Source organism: Dreissena polymorpha, chromosome 13 (assembly GCF_020536995.1).
Source record: "Dreissena polymorpha isolate Duluth1 chromosome 13, UMN_Dpol_1.0, whole genome shotgun sequence".
NCBI classification, from domain to species: domain Eukaryota; kingdom Metazoa; phylum Mollusca; class Bivalvia; order Myida; family Dreissenidae; genus Dreissena; species Dreissena polymorpha.
In genome coordinates this window covers 55861576-55883072 of record NC_068367.1, presented here as the reverse complement: position 1 = coordinate 55883072, position 21497 = coordinate 55861576, and the positions used below count along the sequence as shown (strand labels likewise).

The window sequence follows — 21497 nt, the reverse complement described above, 5'->3', positions numbered from 1 at the left end:
ATGCTTGAGCCTTGACCACTTGTATGTGCGAAAACATAATTACGTGACCTTGTTTATGTGTGAAATACATACGCGGGAAACAAACTTAATAATTGGCCAGACACATTAACTATGCTTACATGTATATGCTAATACAATCCGCGCACAATAAATTTATTATGATTTTAATTATTGTTATAATTGTTCTTTCAAAATTTGTTAACTACATGTAACTAATAATAAAAAAAAAATATATTTCATGATCGCATCGACTCGGCATCATGTCGCGGACCGCGGCATGCCTCGGCGGACAGATGCGAAGTTTCGCGGCGAAATGCGACTTGCCGCCGCATACTGACGCGGCTTCAACGACTGACGCGGCATCAACTCGTTTCGCCTTGCCGCCGCGGATCGCGAAATACGTTTGTTCCGCTTTGGCTGTACTGTAACATGACCTTAATTCATTATTGTTTACTAGCCTTTTTACTTTATTAATATAAGGATGACCAAGTTTCGAACTCGATCAAGATATCATTGGGACAAATCTTCTGACCAAGTGTCATGAAGATCGGACAATAAATGCGGCCTCTAGAGTGTTTACGAACAAATGTGGACAGACGACGGACAAAAACCGGTCACAAAAGCTCACCTGAGCAATCAGGTGAGCTAAAAAAAAGTTACATCAATGATCAGAAATAATGAAAAAAAATTAATTGTTTATTTTTTTAGTTAACTTACAAATAATATATAAGATAATACACACAAATTACATTCCATAAGTCTTAATTCCTACAATTCCAAAATAGCCATAGAAAATAAATCATTTATCACTTTAAACTATAGTTAAATGTAATTAACTTAACAGAAAATAATAGTTAAATAAAATGTCTTACCTGAAGAGGAACAAGGACAGCAGAAGTCACAATGTATATGAGCAGATATTTCTTTTTCTCCCAAATAATTTAACATCTCCTTACATACTAAGTTTTCTCCCAGGTCAACTGAGGCTCAGGTGTCAACATGACAATCTGATATGAGCAGTCCAATTAACATATATTTAACATTAATGATTGCCTAAGGGAATTTCGGCAGTAGAGATTGACAGGTCTACATATATGTACAGGGTTTTACATTCATGTCAAATTTTAGGGGTCCCTAGGACACCTGTGATTAATTTTCAGGGGTCCTGTCAATAAAAATGGAGGTCCCAATATAACTTGATATATAAAGTGATATATTAGTAGTATAGCACACGTGAATGGTCCTTTATTCATGGCAAGTATTGTTTGCTTGCTTTTCACAGTACATCAAATCATTTCTGAATGAAAGCCATTGATATTTATTAAGCCATTCCGGCAAAAACTTTCGAGTCTTTTTAGTGGCAGGGGGCATTGTTTCAGTCCCACAGGAACCTTGCTCTTGTGTGGCTGATTCTGCATCTTTTGAACTACTTTGAAAGAATGCGCGTAAGTCACCTTGTTTTGACATTTTTGCAGACGAAAAAGGGAATTTTAAAATGCATGTCATTTTTACAAGAAGCGAATGTATGCTAAATATGCTGGCTGTGTTAAAGTCAAATAGTTAAAACTTTAAGTATAGTAATCGATTATTTACGTATACAATAGCCGCGATTTAACACACACCTATAAAATTAAAGATTGTATAATGTATTTATTTTTACAGTTTAATCTTGCTTGCCAGATAATAAGCTATCGTAACCTCTGTAAGCTTTTCTTTCTTAGCGACATAAAATAGCTCGCATTTACGCATTGTAATCTCAATTCAGGACTTTGCACCTAGCAACAGCAGGTGCGCAATAATACGATTGGTCGATAACTCAAACAAGCAAGACAATCCTACATCCTTCTAGAAAATTACGTACTGCAGTTGTCTTTCAGATTTTCTTGTTGATATTACGAGATCCAATACGTCTTAATAATTGTGCGTCCCATGGGACGCAAACCAACAAAAATGACAGGTCCTGACTGGCATTTTATGCGTATTTGACGCAGAATATCGCGTCCCGTAAAACCCTGTATGTACATTGTTTTCAACTGGCCTGAGGTGACAGTTTTGACCAGAAGTACGTGTAGTGAATTACCATACTTGAAACCGTCAAATTTTAATAGAATGGTCTTTAATTTACAAAGTACCCATATTTTATTGGATTGGAATAGCAATTATGTAACAATACAGTGATTCATTTTGAAATCTACATCAATGAGTCCCTGGGACTCGCATATTTTGAAACAATGGGTCCAAACTGAAAACAATGGGTCCCAGATTGTGTCTTTGTAAATTCGTTACAAACAATCTACTGAGTACTGAACATGATACGCCTTAGCCAGGGGCTCTTTTATGCAATTTTTCAGCTAAAAACAGAAATAGGTTTATAGCAAGTAAAATCTTTATTTGTTTTACTTTAAATAACAAACAGTGAAACATATGACATCTTAAACAGAGAACTTTTAACATCTTTAACAATTTGGACTGACTAGTGTTTTAATAAATTGGATGACTAGTGTTTATAATTTTTTGGTAAAAATAAGCCCTTTCAAACAGTGTGACAAAAGACAATTTCTGCTTTAGTCAAAAGGTTTACACCTTCAATACAGATTTAGTGTAACAACACTCATACTGTATTTAAGGTGTATAGCCTTCTCGCCTTGTTTTTTCTCCAAACAGGGAGAGCTTTTTCCATAAATTCATTCCGGGCAAAATTGCACAACTTCACTCTCATAAGTTTGTCTTGTTTCCATACAGTTAACCTGTTCCTGAATTTGGTCAAGACCTTATTCTGTACAGAAAAACCTCTCTCACATCCTGCAGTATGAACAGCAGATGTCTGTGTTGTTAGATGCACTTACATTCTACGTTACATAGGACGGAATACTGTACGATCTGTATCACTATTATGTATGTACCGTAAAAAAATAAAAATGCTTTTTATTTGAAAACTTGCAAATTTTTAATTGCCACTTTAGAAAAAACGACAATGATCAATTAATCCAAAAAAGTATAATAACATCGCTTTACTATATAACTGTCTGCGCTCACAACAGGCAAACGCAAAATGTGTTTTCCGTTGTTTATTCTTCACATTAAAACCACATGGTTTACATCGAGGCTGCGTTATTGATAAATATCTACACAGCGAGTTTAAATTGTTGAGGATCAATTTTGAAAACCTTTTTGGGTGGCGTTTTTTTTGTTTACCATCCGGGACAGCCAATTAAACGTCCAACAAACTTTCAATAAAACGTGTTAACTGATTGGATAATTGATATATTTCAACCAATCAAAATACGCGTATTACATTCCGAATGTAGTAATGTTACTTCCGTTCTACTTTTTAAAACATGTGTTTCTCCACGAATCGAACTCTGTATCATGTACAACTTTGATGATGTTGAAAATCGGAGTTTTTAAACAATGCGTCCCGAGTACGTACATGTTTGAGAATGATGCGTCCCCAGAAAAAAACGTGCGTCTGGCACGCGGGACGTACAGCAAAATGAATCACTGACAATATTAAATACACAAACAATGTAAAATAAGCTATTATAATTTCATTATACAATTTTGTATGTACTTAAAACTTAAAAAGTTTTCATACAGTTCTTAAATCAAACTATAAATAAATCTTGATTCCTATGTATGACCCATGAACACTGCAAATTGCTGGTACCTTATTTTATTTTTGTATCTTGTTGCCTACAATCTACATATTGCTATACACCATAAAACCAAAATTGGTCATTGATATATCCTTCACCATAAACCTGTTTTCACAGTAAGGAATAGTTACCTTTTAATTAACATTGTCACAAGGACATACAGTCAATCTTGTGGATGCGACCACTTGTATTAAGCGACCTTTGTCTTATGCGACCATTTTGAAATCCCACGGAGCTTTTTCGCTATATAATGATATTGTATTAAGCGACTTTTGTCTTACGCGACCAGCGACCGCTGATTTTTGTGTATTTTGATGTCCGAATCTTTTACTAAGCCACCACTAGGAGGTAAAAGTGGTTAATCTATTGATCTTTCAGGGACAAATCCGTGTTAATTGTTTATCTAAGCCGATAAGATGTACTGTTACACTTCTGCTTTGTTTTCACACCAACCATTATGATAATGCTTTGTCTCGTTGACCGGTTCTGACCGGTATTGTTGTAGACTGCGACACTGCGTATCAATTTATTGAGTTGAATAATAGAGGAACGTATTGGCACAGTCTTCAGCTTAAATAGTTTACTATGTGGTACGTTGACAACGCCGATTTTTCTCGAGTATAGATAACAGGTGCAGAAACAATGCACTGTACGCGACAAACATTTCCTGAGAAGTGCGGAAAATAAACAATTAATCGGCAACATCTGTCTAAATCCGTACATTATCAATCTGTTATTATGCTAATTAGTAGATATTTGTTAGCCAATCACATTGTTATTTACTTAATAAATTTTCCAATCAGGTCTGTTTGTTTGTTTGTTTTCAATTGACGTGTTTTAATTTTTTTAGCTCATTATGTATCACAATCGAGTCAGATTTCCTTAAGCGTACATGCAGAAATTAAAATGTCAAAACGAAAAGTGTTAACGTTGAACGAGAAAATTCGGGTTTTGGAATTTTGTCAAAGAGTAAAAGTGCCCGTAAAATCGCAGATGAGTTTGGAGTCGGTAAAACTCAAATTCAGAACATTCTTAAGCGTAAAGCCGAGGTGCTTGAAGACGTGGAAATTAATATGTCAGGTGAAAAAAATGCGAAAAATATTTCCTTGTTTATGGTGTTTTTGCAAATAAATATGTACACACAATTCATTTATAATAAATGATAATTTATAATAAGTGAAAAAATAAAACACATAACAAGTTAAATATTGTTTATGTATGATGTTTATATTCATTTTATTATAAAAGTTAAAATCATTATTGACAAAAGAGATTATCCTTCATATAGATTAAAATTGAGGGTAAGCATTCTTCCAGAATGGCCTTTTTTATTTAAAGACCATTTTATTAAGAGACCACTTTTGATTACTCCCTTGAGTGGTCTCTTAATACAAGATTGACTGTACATGTATTGTAGATGTTTTCTCCCTACAGTAATTCAGCGCATGGCCCAAAAAAACATTGATTAGTTTGGGCAAAAAGTGGTAAATTTGCTGCCACCAGTCCACGTTGAATTTGTAAGCAATTATTAAATCCAAACTCAGATATCTTCTACTAATTTTATTTTACAATCAAACATTATTCAAGAAAGCACACTAGAAATACACTATTATGATTAGCAACAAAAAGTATATTTAAAACATTAGTATTGATATGAAGACACAAGTTTTCAATAGTATATATTAAAAGCATCCATCTGTTTTCCTTCTCCAGCCCCTTTTTTCTCCAAAAAACATTTGTATACTATTCAAATAAGACTGTATGTAAATTTCTGGCAATATGCAAAAATCTGGAAATATGCAAATTTTTAGAAAATTGCAGAAGTGACCATGATTTATGGCAATTTGCAGAAATTGAGAAATTTGTAGCAATTAGCAGAAATGCAGAGGTACTCATCAGAGAGATGGCCTACAGTAACCTGGTATTTTAACAGAAGTGTGTGACCAGCAATAAGATTACAGAAGTATCCATTACTCCCAGTTTAAGCTCATTAAACAAGTCGCTCACCCGAGATAACAAGATATTATTGGGACAAATCTTCTGACCAAGTTTCATGAAGATCGGAAAATAAATGTGGCCTCTAGAGTGTTAAAAAGGTTTTACTATAGCCATATAAAGAAAAATACCCCGCCCCCTGGTGGCCATGTTTTTCAACCAAAGGGCATCATTTTTAGACTCGTCCAAAATATTATTGGGATGAATCTTCTGACCAAGTTTCATGAAGATTGGACAATAAATGTGGCCTCTAGAGTGTTAACAAGATTTTACTATAGCCATACACATGTATAGCCATATAAGAAAAAAATGCCCTGTCCCTTGGCAGCCATGTTTTTCAAGCAAACATAATTATTTTTGAACTCATTCAAGATAACATCGAGACCAATCTTCTGACCACATTTCATGAAGATTGGACAATAAATGTGGCCTCTAGAGTGTTAACAAGATTTTACTAAAGCCATATATAGCCATATAAGGAAAAATGCCCCGCCCCTGGTGGCCATGTTTTAAAAGCAACCAAACCATTTTCTATCTCATCCAAGATATCATTGGGACAAATCTTCTGACCCTGTTTCATGATAATCGGAAAATAAATGTGACCTCTAGAGTGTTAACAAGGTTTTACTATAGCCATATAAGGAACAAGACTATTGCCAAGCAATATATGTCCCCTACCAGCTCCACCATTGTCAGAAATTCTACCACTGTCAGAATTTTTTAAGATTATTTGTTGCCATAGCAACCAGAATTTTTGACATAGGAAAAGAAAATGAAATGACGTGCATAATGTCTATATTGCCATCTATCCAGGTTACCATTTTCAAACTCATCCAAGATATCATTCGGACAAATCTTCTGACCAAGTTTCATGAAGATCGGAAAATAAATATGGCCTCTAGAGTGTTAACATGGTTTTGCTATAGCCATATAAGAAAAAATGCCCCGCACACTGGTGGCCATGTTTTTCAACCAAAGGGCATCATTTTCGAACTCGTCCAAGATATTATTGGGATGAATCTTCCGACCAAGTTTCATGAAAATTGGACAATAAATGTGGCCTCAGAGTTTTAACAAGATTTTACTATAGCCATATAAAGCTATATAAGGAAAAATGCCCCGCCCCTTGGCAGCCATGTTTTTCAAGCAAACGTTACCATTTTCGAACTCATCCAAGATATCATTGAGACCAATCTCCTGACTAAATTTCATGAAGATTGGACAATAAATGTGGCCTCTAGAGAGTTAACAAGGCAAATGTTGATGGCGCACGATGGACGACGCACGTTGTGCTTAGGCGAGCTAAAAAACGCAATAGTATAATGATATACGAAGTTTAATTGCTGTTCATAACCTGATAGCATACATGCCAGAAATTTTCGGGTCCAAATCGGGACAGTCCATTAAAAATGTCTGGACATTTTACCAAAAAGCAGGACACCTAAAACGATCAATCATGCCATCTTTACTGCAGTCAGTAATCAGCTAAATACTTACAAAACCTCATAATTTCTGGCAAATATTGATGATAAATGTGTTTAGAATTGCATGAACACAGACGTTTTCCATTTTCCGGAAGAAAACAAACATGTGCACTATGCAGATGAACCCATTTGAACAGTTTGTATGATTTATGTTAACAAATCATCTTTTTGTTATAATACATGTTTTGATGTGTACCGTAATTACTCTAAGTTTTCGGACACTTAAAAATAATATTTGTTTGTGTCCGAAAATTTAGATACATTCAAAAAGTACAAGGGTTCGAAAATTTAGAAACGTATTGGTTATGCTTGTTTGTCAATTATTATATTGAAATAAAACCAATCAATAAATGTGAAATAATTTATTGTCTTGTACTATCCTTTCTTTACTTAAATAACTTTAAACAAGACTATTGTCAAGCAATATAAGTCCCCTACCGGCTCCACCATTGTCAGAAATTCTACCATTTTCAGATTATTTTTTTTATATATTTGTTGCCATAGCAACCAGAATTTTTTATGTAGGAACAAAATGAAATGACGTGCATAATGTCCATATTGCCATCTATCCATGTTTCAAGTTTCATGAAAAAATATTAAAAACTTTAAAAGTTATAGCAGGATCCAGAAAACCAACATTTCAGCAGTATCTTTAGTCTATTTGTTGCCATAGCAACCAGAATTTTTGACGTAGGAACGAAATGAAATGACGTGCATAATGTCCATATTGACATCTATCCATGTTCCAAGTTTTATGAAAAAATATTAAGAACTTTTTAACTTATTGCAGGATCCAGAAAAGTGTGACAGACTCAAAGAGTGAAAACCATAAGTCCCCTCCCTTGGTTCAAACAGAAATCTCGAACCTAAACTCAAGCACTTTTCAAGGGCTTTCCAATGCCAAATTTTCATTTTCAAGGCCGAGAACCGTTGTTAGTTTCCTTTAAAAATTGCATTTTCAAGCAAGTTTAACACAGTAAATATCATTTATTTGCTCAAACAAATTAACCTTATTCCACAATAACTCATACATGTTATTTCTAGTTATAACATACATGTTATCCATCCTTATAACTCAATGACTGAGTCAGTGCTGGAACCGTCGTCGAATTTTGAAGGCCTTTGCAAACAGTTTGCATAATATGCAAAATATCGATTATAATGGCCTCTCACCAGGATCCAAACTGCTTGCTATTCTGATAGTATTCTTTGAAAAAATATCGAAGCAAATGCTAATTTTAGAAATTCAGCAGACGACATTATAGCAGACAACAAATTTCCCAGCATGCATAGGGTTAAAATTCAAGTGTAACCTTGAAACTTTTACCACTTGTTCAATAGTGTTTTTCCCAGGAGGGCAAAGGGGCATGTTGCAGAAATTCAAAAAGAGCATTTTAAAGCACGGTTTATGCAAAAAAAGGCAGACATAGGCGTGGTGCCTTTTAAGCCACTTTCACATTTTCCTTCTCCATTTTACACGACGGCATTTTCCGTCTTTAACAAATATTAGCAACACGCCTTTACAATTAAAAAATAAATTGTCCAAATTAAACACGAGTCTTTTATATATTTATGTATTCCAAAATGCACTGATCTACACTTCTTTACAGACGTAGAGATGTGATTAAAGTTCGATTAAAAAGAAATCTTTCGGTGCAGGGCGATCTGAAATGACATAATGGGGTATTTTATAAAAGGGTTCGTATATTAAAGCCCTGTAGACGTTGGCAGGTAAGTTACATTTGACACGCATTTTAATACACGACCCCCTCTTCACACCTTTCATGTCGCCAGCTAAAGAACCCGTATATTGTTTTAGAAAAAAGTCCGTTTTTTGAAGCCCATCATGTGTTCGCAGGAAAGACATTTACACGAATTGACACGCATTATAATACACGGCCGCAATTTTCACACCTTTCAAATCTCTAGCTAGATAGTCCGTATATTTGGTTTATCTACTATGGTAAAGGTGTGTTAATTGCCAAAGGTTAATACATAATTAATATTAAATCGTGCATTTACTCTGAACATAAGATTAAACACGAACATGTTTTTGTCGACTGTACATGAATACTTATGATAATTTTATCAAACGCAGAAATTTGTGTTTGCATCGATCTAAGAACATGTTTCTTATGCGATGCGTATAAAGATTACTTCATTCTAATTGAGCCTGTTTTATACTCCCTCGCATATGCTTTGGAGCAGTCAGTATGACTACCTATAAATCGAGCACTGTTATAGATTAAATCTACTCAATTAATATAGTCGATTAGATGTTGACGTCTCTCGAGTAAATCAAGCACAGTCGGAGCATCAAAGACAATCAAGGAAGCTGATTTTGCGGAACAAGTTAGGTCGTAAGGCAATAAAGATGTTATCAATAAGGGCGCGTGGCGAAATTTGCCTTTGAAAAGGACAGAGTGGTGATCCGGGAGGGCAGCGTGGCTTTTCGCCACGCTAAAATGGCCTGGGAAAAACACTAGTTCAACCCATGTGAAAGACATCGGACCTCGTACATTTCTGATAAAATTTGCTGAGGTCCTGTAATATTCCCGACATTGTCGGACCTTGTACCCGACCAAAAATAAATTGTGTGTTTTGGTAAAAAAAAATGAAAACGAAACTAGAATATGAACTAATACCGATTTCAATGTTCGAAACCAAAATATGACCAGTATTGATGCTTATGTGTTTGAGAATTTGATAAACACAAAAGTCCGCCATTTTACTCAAGCGTAAAAAAATTGCATTATCGGATGGGATATGATTCTCATTTAACATGCATAAATCAAGTGACGCATATTCATATTCACTTGTAACATTTTGTTATAACAACCAATCAATAAGCGAATTTATTTTAATTTATTTTTCGTAAATTTACGTATTTTGTCTTTAGTTTCAATGTGTCAATACTATCTCATTGTGTGCATTAATGATTATGCAGATGTATTTTTTCATTTAAAAATACTACATGTTCCGAGTTGCACTTCTATATAAATATATATAGATACGGCACATGGTCTGTTTTGACATATACGCTTCCAAGCGTGGAGCTCAACTATGTCAGCAAAAATTTCACGCTCTTATTAAAACACGGGTTTTACATGGCATCATGTGTAGTGAATGGTGCAGATGCGAACAAAGGGACTTTAAAAATATAATCACGTGGCTGTAGAAAAAATGTGTTATTCAGTTCTAAAAATGGACATGATGAAATATACTTCTACTTAAATTAAATTGTTACTGCATGCAATTTGTAACGGGTATTGTTTTCACAACTTGCTCGCCATAAGTTATTAATTGCTAACCATTTTCATTTAATTTCTCATAAGGAACAATAATTCTTTAAATAATTGTTTATGGTAAAAAGGTGCGATGATACCCGACACCGTCTTTCATGTACCAATTTATTACCATTTGATATTGCCACGGATCGCATATTGTCATCTAGAGTCCGTGGATATTGCGTAAATTTTAAAACTGTGATTCCTTGTAAATCAATCTGTGATTAATGCGAACTTCAAGACTGACGTCAATCAAAAAGAATGATCGCCAGTTAACCCTGCCCTTATGATACGCATTCTCGTTACCGATTGGATGCTGAACAGCACAGTTTGGCGACTGGAAAGTTACCCGAGAAGTTTTTGTAGTGCATCTGTGTTAGCGTACATGGCTGTATAATGTGACTATTATTCAATATTAGACAAGAATATGAGTGCGGATTATCGGACGTCCTAGTGACTTCCGCCATTTGTTAAAAGGACGTAATACTGCCGATTTTCGGCGTAATTTACGGCCGGAAGCGCTGACTGAACAGGTGTAAATTTCGTAATTTTATTGTATTTTGAATTGTTAAACATTGTGAACATCATAACGATTAAACACTATACAATGTATTTTTTCTTGTTTGTTTAAAACAGAATAAGGTCCGGTAAAATGCGGTGAGGTCCAGTAAATTTAAAAGTTATCGGACCTCATGTCCGGTAAGATTTTTTTGTCTTTCGCATGGGTTGACTAGTTACATATCAACTAAAGATGGTGAACATTTAAGCCATTTTTCTTTAGATACATTGATGTTAAAACTTCTATTATGACTATGACCCTGAACATAGGAGGCTTGTTCTTGCAAACAACATATTACCTTAATATGACAATCACTTATGCAAATTTATTTTGAAATCCCATTATGCAAAAGTTATGTGCCAAACAGGAGTAAGTACTTTTGATATTTCCACCATGAGGTATACTAACATAATTTGAGCGTTAATAAATAAGGCCTTCTCATCTCCTTACTATGTAAAGTGATTAAAGTGTTCTTATCCTTGGTACATACAAATTGTTTACATTAAACATTAATTTTAAATTATCTGTGTCCGAACCACAGTCTCTCGATTCATCTATTACACAACTGGTTCATAGCCATAAGAAACAACTTAATAAATACATATTTCATTTTTGAACTAAATACAGGAATTATATTAAACTCATAATTCAATTAAAATGATTTTCGATTGAATAAGCAACTTTTGACAAAACAATTGACCATTAATTTTCTATTTCACTCGGCAGAACGAGTGAACCAAACATTTGGAAGTACAGCCCTGTGTATTTAGCTAAAACAGAATAGCAGGGAGGATCTTTTTTTTTATGCCCCACCCTGTTAAAATATTTTGTCCCCTTCCATTGTTTATGGCTAACCCTTTTTTATTTGTTACATTAAAACACACCTTAATTATGTTTTTTTTAATAAGCTTCGACATTTTTATGTAATATACAATATAACTTGATTTTAACATCAAAGTATACTTAATAAAGAACATACCTAAAGGATATATGCTAAATGTATCATTGAATATCAGTACTTCTGTACAAATATAACAATTGATAGTGTTTTTCCCAGGAGGGCAAAGGGGCATGGTGCATTACTTTCAAAAAGGGCACTTTAACTCGTAGTTAAGGCAAAAAAGGACAAAAACGTTCCGTCGAAAACTGGTTTTGGGAGAAACATGTAATCACATCAGAGGCAGTTGTGGAAAAAAACATAAAAATATAAACAAGCACATTTTATGGTAATTGATGTATTAAACTTACTTTGATTTATATTAATATATATTTACCTTGCAATGCCAATTTAAGTTCCATGCTGTTTCAATAAACTGTATAGCACGACAAACATATTAAAGCAATATATGCATATGAATCTGATTATACTTTGATCCGCTAGCATATACATTGTAAATGAAAACATGTTTGTCTTATCCCATTTTCTTACGATAATCTTGTCAGATATTTTAACTTTGCGAGTAAACTAAACGCTAACAATTTGCAAACACTTGTTTCCGTGAAATACATCCACTGAGTAGATTACTGATAAATATGTTGTTGGTATCTAAAACGTTTTTATGCATCGTTGATTATCATGGGCATTTCATTAATCCCTTCTAAATGTATGATCTCCATCGTTAATTCGATTGTAATTTGCCATTTTTGCAGAGAGTCACAATTTAATTCATTATAGTCCGCCATCTTGTTAAAATGATGTAAGCGACAGGTGCTCATAGCAACGTAAAATCGTATAAAACGTCCGCCTAATACAAGTTTCGCATTTTATTTAATTAGTACATGTTACAGTAATTGTTTCAATAATTAATTATCTTAAAGATGATAACGATATAACTTGTTTGTGTGTATAAAATTTAATTACGCGTACAATATATGTTTTGATATAACTGAATTATGCATGAAATGCACAATTTCCAAGAGGATAACATCGAGGTTTTCATCAAAAGTCTCCGAAGTAACTGTCCACGATTTTATCGTGGAGGAAATACACATTGAATATTGATTAGTATGCTTATTAAAATAAAGCCACTGAAATTATTGATTGATATTGACACAGGGTTATTCATGCACGACTAATTCACAACCACGCGAATCTTTGCTGCCTTAGGGCCATAATCTGGTACTAGTCGGCTTAGAAGTTTGGTTATGAGGCAATTAAGATGTTATCAATAAGGGCTCACGGCTGAAAAACAGCGGGTGCTCATGAAAGGGCAGAGCGGCGGCCTTTAGAAAGGGCAGTGTGGCGCTAAATGGCTTTGAAAGGGGGCAGCGTGATACAAAAAAGGGCATGGCGCCGCGCCATGGTAAAACACTTGGCTACAACACTAATTGAGTAAACAACAATGTAAAAAGTTTACCATTGGACACATTTTTTTAGTCTGGCTAAATCCCTTAATTGCTCTCTGGATCTGTCCAGACTTATAAACAATGATTGCTATGGTATTAAACAATGCAAACCTGTGGATCTGCCCGTTGCTATGGAAATACTCGAGACCTTTCAACACCTCCTTGAGAATGGTGGCGATGGTGGGCTCATCAAAGACTCCGTTGGTGCAGTTGCCCGTACGCATTTTCACCTTGATGAGATCCAGCATGGAACCTTTATAGTAACAATTAACTTTTTTTATTAAAAAACATACAAAACATAATTACACACATTTAGTCATAGCAATGAAAACAAAGAAATGGAAAAATACAACAATCATATCTGTCAAAATAAATTCATCATACAGTGGCAATATACAAATGTACATAATAATTATATATGTTTCATATATCAATACCAATGTTGCTTATATGCTTTTTTTGGCATGTACAAGAAATGAGTCACAGACACTGATGAACCCACAGCTCATGTTGGGTCACAGATAAATCCACTATATAATCTACAGCGGACAAAAGGGCAATTAGTCAACACTTATCGCAGTAAAATTCCTTCCAAGCAGATCAACTACACATTCAGCTGTGAAAGTTTTATCAAAATCCACCAAGAAGTTAGAGGAACTGAACAAAAAATATTTGAACAATATATTTATAGTTGTCAACAGACAAATGACCACAATGCTGTCAAAACTTGCTGCAACTTAAGCCAAAAGTGTCATCCCTGATTAGCCTGTGCAGACTGCACAAGCACATGCATTAAGCCCCCTTTTCCCAGAGCAAGGCTCCAGGGCCCTCACACTACTTTGGGGGAAGGGGTCCGCAGCCCTTAGGAGGGGGAATTTTCGCGGCGTTTCCCTTTTTGGGGGATTTTTTTACTTACTCTCTCATTATTGCATTTGTACATGTTTGTACTATATCCATTGCATTTTTCATAATTTAGTATGTTTGAAAAGATTAAATTGAAATAGAATTGAGATATAATAATCCTGAGACACATCTTTCTATAAAAAAAAAAAATTTTTTTTTTTTTTTTTTTTTTTTTTTTTTTTAAGGGGGAATTTTTCCCCCAAAAGGGGAAAAAAGTATACTTTTCAGGTGGGGGACTGCCACCGAAATTCGGCGGCAGATTTGATAGATTGAGGGCCCTGGGCTCAATATTTCTCAATAGGGTCCTCACCACCACTGCACAACTTCATGATGACCCATAGTTCGTCCTTCACAACAAATGACGTATGATAGCCTACCACATTCTCGTGTTTGCACTGGCTCATTGCCTGTATCTCTTTCTGAAAATAATGAAACCATATGTTGTTGCAATTTTTAAAACAAGAGCACCGCATAACGGGTGCCAACGCTTGGCTGCGGGTGCAGTTTTGAATAAATGAAAGCTTGTCAGATTTTTTAATTTTTTTAGAGGTCACAGTGACCTTGACCTTTGACATGATGACCCAAAAATGAGTGTGGCATGTAGAACTCATCAAGGTGCAGCTACATATGAAGTTTCAAAGTTGTAGGTGGAAGCACTTTGATTTTAGAGCCAATGTTCAAAACCTAAACAAAATGTTACGGTTTTAGCACGACGACGGCGAACGGCGAGCTGGCTATGACGATACCATGGTTTTCTCTGAAAACAGCCGAGCTAAAAAATGTATCATTTGAACAGATCTTCTGACCAAGTTTCATGAAGATAGGAGAATAGATGTAGCCTCTAGAGTGTTAACAAGGTAAATGTTGGCAACGCACGACAGATGACGAACAAAAGGCGATCATAAAAGCTCACCATAACGCTGTGCTTTATACGCGTTAAATGCGCTCTAAATGGGAATATAATACATATAAAACGAAGCAGTATTTTACACTCTTTTTGGGGAAGGATTAAAGGAAAAAAGCCATTTTTTTCAACCAACTGTAACCATTTTCAATAATTGTGGCCTCTAGAATGTAAACAAGGTAAATGCTGATGAGGGACAACGCATGACCCACAAAAGGTGATCACAAAAGCTTACCATGAGCACGTTGTGCTCAGGTGATCTAATAAAACGTTACAACTAAACTTATTGGTAGAGTTCTCATTCATTCACCATTGATATGTCTAAGCCTGACTTTGGTGCAACACATATAATCTTCTACTCTTTATTTACTTTGTAAGATTTCTCATTACCAATAGCTCCTCTACTGTAGTATTGCATTTTTCCAGATTAATCCTTTTTATGGCCACTGGTTCATTCCTTGGTTTACACAGGGCACCTTGTACAACTGCCGTTGCCCCTGCCCCTGTTGGAAAATACAACAACAACACAATATGACAAAAACATTGCTTACATTTGTTAAATGCAAATGGTGAGAAATTTATTACTTATGGCGAGTAAATTGTAAGTTGTCAAAACAATACCCGTTACACATTTATGCGGTAACAATGTACATGTAATTTCCGTACAAGTATATTTCATCATGACATGTCCCTTTATAGAACTGAATTACACATTTTTCTACAGTCACTTGATGATATTTTTTAAGTCACTTTGTACGCACCATTCACTATACATGTATGCCATTTTAAACCTGTGTTTTAATAAGAGCCCCAAAGTGTTGCTGACAGAGTTAAGTTCCACGCATGTTAAGAGTGCATGTTAAAACATACCATGTGCCATAACTAAATATAGACATGCAACTCTGTAGTACATGTAGTTTTTTATGATGAAAAAATACATCAAATTTATGCACACAATGAGATAGTATTGATCAATGAAACTATAGAAAAATATGCAATTGTACGAATAAAAAGTTAAATTAAAGTCACTCATGGATTGGTTGTTATAACCAAATATGAACAGTGCTAGATGCTCGCACATTGCGTCACTTGATTTACTCATGTTTATTGGATATTATCCCATCCAAAAATTCACTTTGCATATGCGCTTGCGTAAAATAGTGGACGTTTGTGTTTATAAAATTCTTAAACACATTAGCGTCATAAATTTTAAAACAAATTGCGGGACATTAAGCTCAATTGTCTTGTACTTTTGCCGATTTTCCGGGACATGTATACATATAGCGATATAGAAAGATATTTGCATTTTTGATACGCATTTTTTCACATCGTAAATCGCTAAGTTCGAAAGCCATTCAAAATACACTAGATCAATTAATGTCAAATTAAACATTAGTACTTCTTTTACTAGATATCACAGCGCTTCCGTTAGTGGACGTCCGGGCGTAAATTACGCCCGAAAACGGCAGTCGTACGTCCATTATGCAAATGGTGGAAGTCCCTTGGACGTCCGATAATTCGCATGTACGCTATTTTTTAATACACAACACGTACAAATGTCAACAGTAAATCGGGTTATTCAGACTGTTAACTCCGCCTTAGAGCTACTGTTTTCACAGCGAGTGGCCAATATTGATTTTTCCTGCTGTCAATCAATGTCTTCTTGATAAGCGCATCAGCCAATCAGTGCTCAGGCAACCGAATACACGCAGACCCCATGTGAAGCTGTATACAATAGACGCAGACCCCATGTGAAGCTGTATACAATAGCATTAGCGACCTCTGCGTTACGATGTGCGTATTCAGCAATCAAATTTTTGAGTCCACACTTGAGGTACATGAAGTCTAATTTTCGCATGATTTTCATATGTACACAAAATACACAAAAAATGTTTATTTGTTGCTAGAATTTTCGTAACTTTCCGTGAATAATAAAATCTGGAAATGATTTCGGATAACACGTTTGTTTATAGACCAGTTGAATGTTATTGTGTAACATTTTAAATTCAGTCGTTGATTTGTCATAATTACTAAATATGAACAGTGCTCTATTTTCTCAAATCGCGTCATGTGATTAAGGCATGTTCAATGGGAATTCCCCAATCCCACAATTCAACTTGCGTAAAATGGCGGACGTCAATATTGTCCGTATTTTGGTTTTGAAAATAGAAATCGTTATTATACTGGATTATCGGGTAATACATGTGTAGATAGAGTTGGAACATGTACGTTTATTTAAAGTCTAAAATGAAATCAGGACTTCAAAATTTATGTCTGGGACGTCCAAAATTTTAGGCTTGGAAGTCAGGACTTCCAACTTTTAAAAGCTAACGGAAGCGCTGATATCATCAGGCTTTTGCCGCTCCATTTTGGGAAAACGCCACACTGGAGTTTTGGGAATTTCGCGTCGTGAAAACCCCCATTTTGGGAAAAAAATTAATCGCAAAATTGGCTCAATTGGGAAAAATTATCGCATGTTAATAGTGTTTCTTATATTTCAAAGAAGCCTTTAACTGGTAAATAACAACTATTTGGATAACTTATTATTGAAATTTTACAAAATATTATGAACATGTGTGATAAGTGCAGGTTTTTTAATCTGAATTTGGGGAAAAGGCTTGGCCTTTTTTTAGGTGAAAAAAATCGCGCGAAGCGCCGGATTTTGAGGAAAATAAGGAAAGTCTTAAATAATCATTAACATATTTTACAGTTTTTAAAACAAATTCAAGGCAACAGATAATTCAATTATGCAATACTTTCTATTTTCTACACCGGATCAGGTCAACTTATATATTTTAAGGGTAAAAAAAACAAACAAAAAAAACATTTTTTTTTTTATTTTTTTTTATTGGGAAATTTTTTTCAATTGGGAAAAAAACAACCAGATTTGCATTGGGAATGGGGCTGAATTTCGGACCCGTGGCATAGGGCGGAAAAAGCCTGATCATACAAGCCAAATGTTTTTTGTGTTAGAAAAGAGGACCAAATTGCTTTTGTGTACATGTCACATCATCTGCAGGAAACGCGTGGATGAATCTGCTGGACGTTTTGACATGGCAAACGCAATTCAAATTCAATTATCATTTTTATTGTTACTATTAATAGGGGTTTAGAACAAGACAGCAATTAACCTAGCGAGGATGACGATTTTATAATAATATGCTTAATTTTTTACTCAACCTCTTTGTCGGTTAAACGTGCCAACATAAACTGCCTTTAATTTTTTACTTAACGATGTTGGACTTCAGATAAGTGAACAACTCCTTTGCCCTTACGCGGAGGCAGGTTTTTTTTCCCCACTTTTTGGGAAGATAGTCCATGGCTTTGGAATTAATTTTATCGGCATTTACATGAAATTGGGAAAATAAATTCATTAGCCTTTTTTTTCACACTAAAAGTCCACTGATTAGGGAAATACTAATTTTCATTTAACTCTTTATAATCATTCAAATTAAAAGAACAAAATCATATAATACTTGTTAGATGTAATTAAATTAAAATTGAGATAAAATACGCATTAGACACTTCTTTCTAAAAAAAAATCTTCTTTTTTTTTGGAAATTGGGAATTTTTTGCCACATTTTGGGAAAAAAGTATACTTTTTGGGATTGGGAATTTCGGCTAAAAAATTGGGCCAAAACAAACCCTGGGAGGGAAATTATAAAGTTGTATATTAAAGCCAATTAACACCCACATTAAATAATGAAGCCTTATTTGTTTGACTGCGAAAGTTCATGAGGCATTCAATAATGATAACAGGAGACCTGTTCATTGATCAATTTTGACACATATCGTAGTCACCTATTCTTGTCAGGCATTGCCATGGAGACGCTGCGGATTAGTGGGAACACAGATCAGGGTTTTTTTTCCACTTTTTGGGAAGATAGCCCATGGCTTTGGAATTGGGAATTTTATCGGCATTTTCATGAAATTGGGAAAATAAATTCATTAGCCTTTTTTTCCACATGAAAAGTCCGCTGATTAGGGAAATACTAAATTTGATTTAACTCTTTATAATCATTCAAATTAAAAGGAAATAATAATATAATACTTTGTTAGATGTAATTGAATTAAAATTGAGATAAAATACACATAAGATTTCTTTCTAAAAAAAAAAAAAAAAATTTTATTTTTTTATTTTTTTTGGCAATTGGGAATTTTTTGCCACATTTTGGGAAAAAAGTATACTTTTTGGGATTGGGAACATAGCCGAATTTCGGCTATAAAATCGGGCCAAAAAAAACCCTGCAGATAGAAGGCGCAGTTAAGCCTAAGATAAGGTACATGTATATATGGATTTTGTTAAACCCGGACATTTGACAGATCCGGGACTGCAGGACACGTTCTTCATTTCCTGGACAATCCCGGACAATTCGGGACGTATGGCGTGTATGACATTGAAATCCCAATTATACTGGACATTTCTTTGTTTGTGTTTTTACACTTCTTTATTGATGAATTCCGATGGGGATTGTTGTCGACATTCCGGAGAGCAGGCAAGGGTAGGTGCGAACGAGGTCTTTTTGCAGGTAACGGTAGGTGTGAAAGGGGGTCACTTTGCACTTCGTAATTGGCATATGTTATTGAATAAGACGCTAATTGACATTTGAAACACTAATGGACACTTGAGAACATGAAGATATGCATTTGCATTTTGTGTATAAATATTGAACGTTCAACAGTGGTGTACCTCAACAACTGTATCCCTGTCTCCCATGCGACATTCAAATTAACCGGTAATGCCCATTTATTTCCCCGAGGAAAAATCACACGATGTACACTAATTCTTATTTTCTCCCGTTTTTCACGAAATGCACGTGGACTGTTAATCTTTTGCTAGAAAATTACAAAATTGTCAGAAAAAGATCGTGCTATGCAACCCATGCTCCTAATCATAATGACGCTTCCTATTTTGAATGCTTAATAAGCTTTCCAATGCCCCGGATTATTGGATTATGCAATAGTAAAACTGCGGCCATTTTCGGTCCGATTTGGTGGTTTTATTGTCTTTAAATATTTTTTTCCCATGTTTGCATTAAAAAAACAGCCTGCGCGCTATACACGGGAGCGCGCTATACGTGGAAACCTACGGTATCCAAAATTTTAAAAGCTAGTTGAAGCACTGGAGTGTCAGTCATAAGTGAGCACAGAACCTGGATATTTCACTACAAGGCATGTGAAAGAATATTTAAAAAGATTTGTGCAATTAAGTACCAAGCTAGGTGTTTCACTAGTCTTTCCCAAAAATAAGTTCTGACCACTTTTTCGCTATGTACAAAGTGATACATGTTGATTAATCTGATCTATTGAAATAGTCAATTAAATTGATGTAACGGTAATACAGTTTATTGAATGATTATTATTATTATTGATTTATAAATTAAAATCCTTTAATAAACTGTATTACAAATTCCGAAATGCAAGCACTTACGGAAAACAGGGTTTGGATATGAGATTTCAGATACTTCAATAAACGCTCCCCAAACGTTAGACTTTCAACAAAGACCCCACTGTACTCCACAAAAATGTTGCAGATTCACAGAATACATGAAATAACCATAAAAAGCATTGGTGCAATCGCTCAGTGGCTTTTAAACAAGAAGTGAAACGGAACTCTTTAGAAATAGGCACTCAACGGAGGATACAACACAGTATAGTAGTATGTAACCTTCCAATTGAGTAGAAACAGTTTTCAAAATGGAAAGCTTCAATTTCAGTCATTAAGAAGGGTATTTAACCAATTATCATCATACCAATAACATCTTTCAATTCATAATCCTCTCGAGTATTAGGCCAAGGTTGCTCCGACATTTTCGAGAAAACAACCCGGAAGACAACGTTTTTTTACCGACCGGAAATAGGCCACAATCACGCAACCGAAATGAAGGAAAATAAGACACCACAAGACAGTAAAGGTATAAATTGTCTTGTTCCCGATCTTAAGTGATAGCAGAAGTGATTAAATGCAGGGCGTTTGTGAAACAGAAACTTAAGGAAAAATATTTCGGTTAGATATAAATATTCAGTTTTAAGTCCACACAAGAAATAACATAATCATGACACACTGTGAATAAATTAAAGATCACACTCAGAGGACAAAACGATATCGAGGAGCATGGGCATTTGTTTACAGACTGAATTAAATGGAGTGCTCTGTACACTTTCATATATGGCATTTGCACACAAAGTACGGGTTGTGTCCTTTGTTATATTTACCTATGGATGGCGCAAATAATGTTTTATTCATTAGTTAGTTTATTGATTTTACAACATTATTTTTTGTAACAGTCATTACAAATCATACATGAAACATATCTGTTTTACGTTTTTCATGTTTTCAACATGACTTTAGTCTTATTTAGT

The 21497-nt window shown here is 34.8% G+C and overlaps 1 protein-coding gene across 1 annotated transcript in view; it reads right to left on the bottom strand.

Moving 5' to 3' along the window:
* LOC127855035 (serine/threonine-protein kinase OSR1-like) overlaps positions 1–21032 on the bottom strand; it is a 113825-nt gene extending 92793 nt beyond the window's left edge. Inside the window, exons 1-4 of the mRNA XM_052390369.1 lie at positions 20888–21032; positions 15525–15637; positions 14541–14649; positions 13439–13580 (exon numbers count right to left, since the gene is read on the bottom strand). Of these exons, the coding sequence (XP_052246329.1) occupies positions 13439–13580; positions 14541–14649; positions 15525–15637; positions 20888–20945 (422 nt within the window). The 5' untranslated portion in view covers positions 20946–21032. The remainder of the gene's footprint in view (positions 1–13438; positions 13581–14540; positions 14650–15524; positions 15638–20887) is intronic.
* Between the last annotated feature and the right edge of the window lie 465 nt (positions 21033–21497).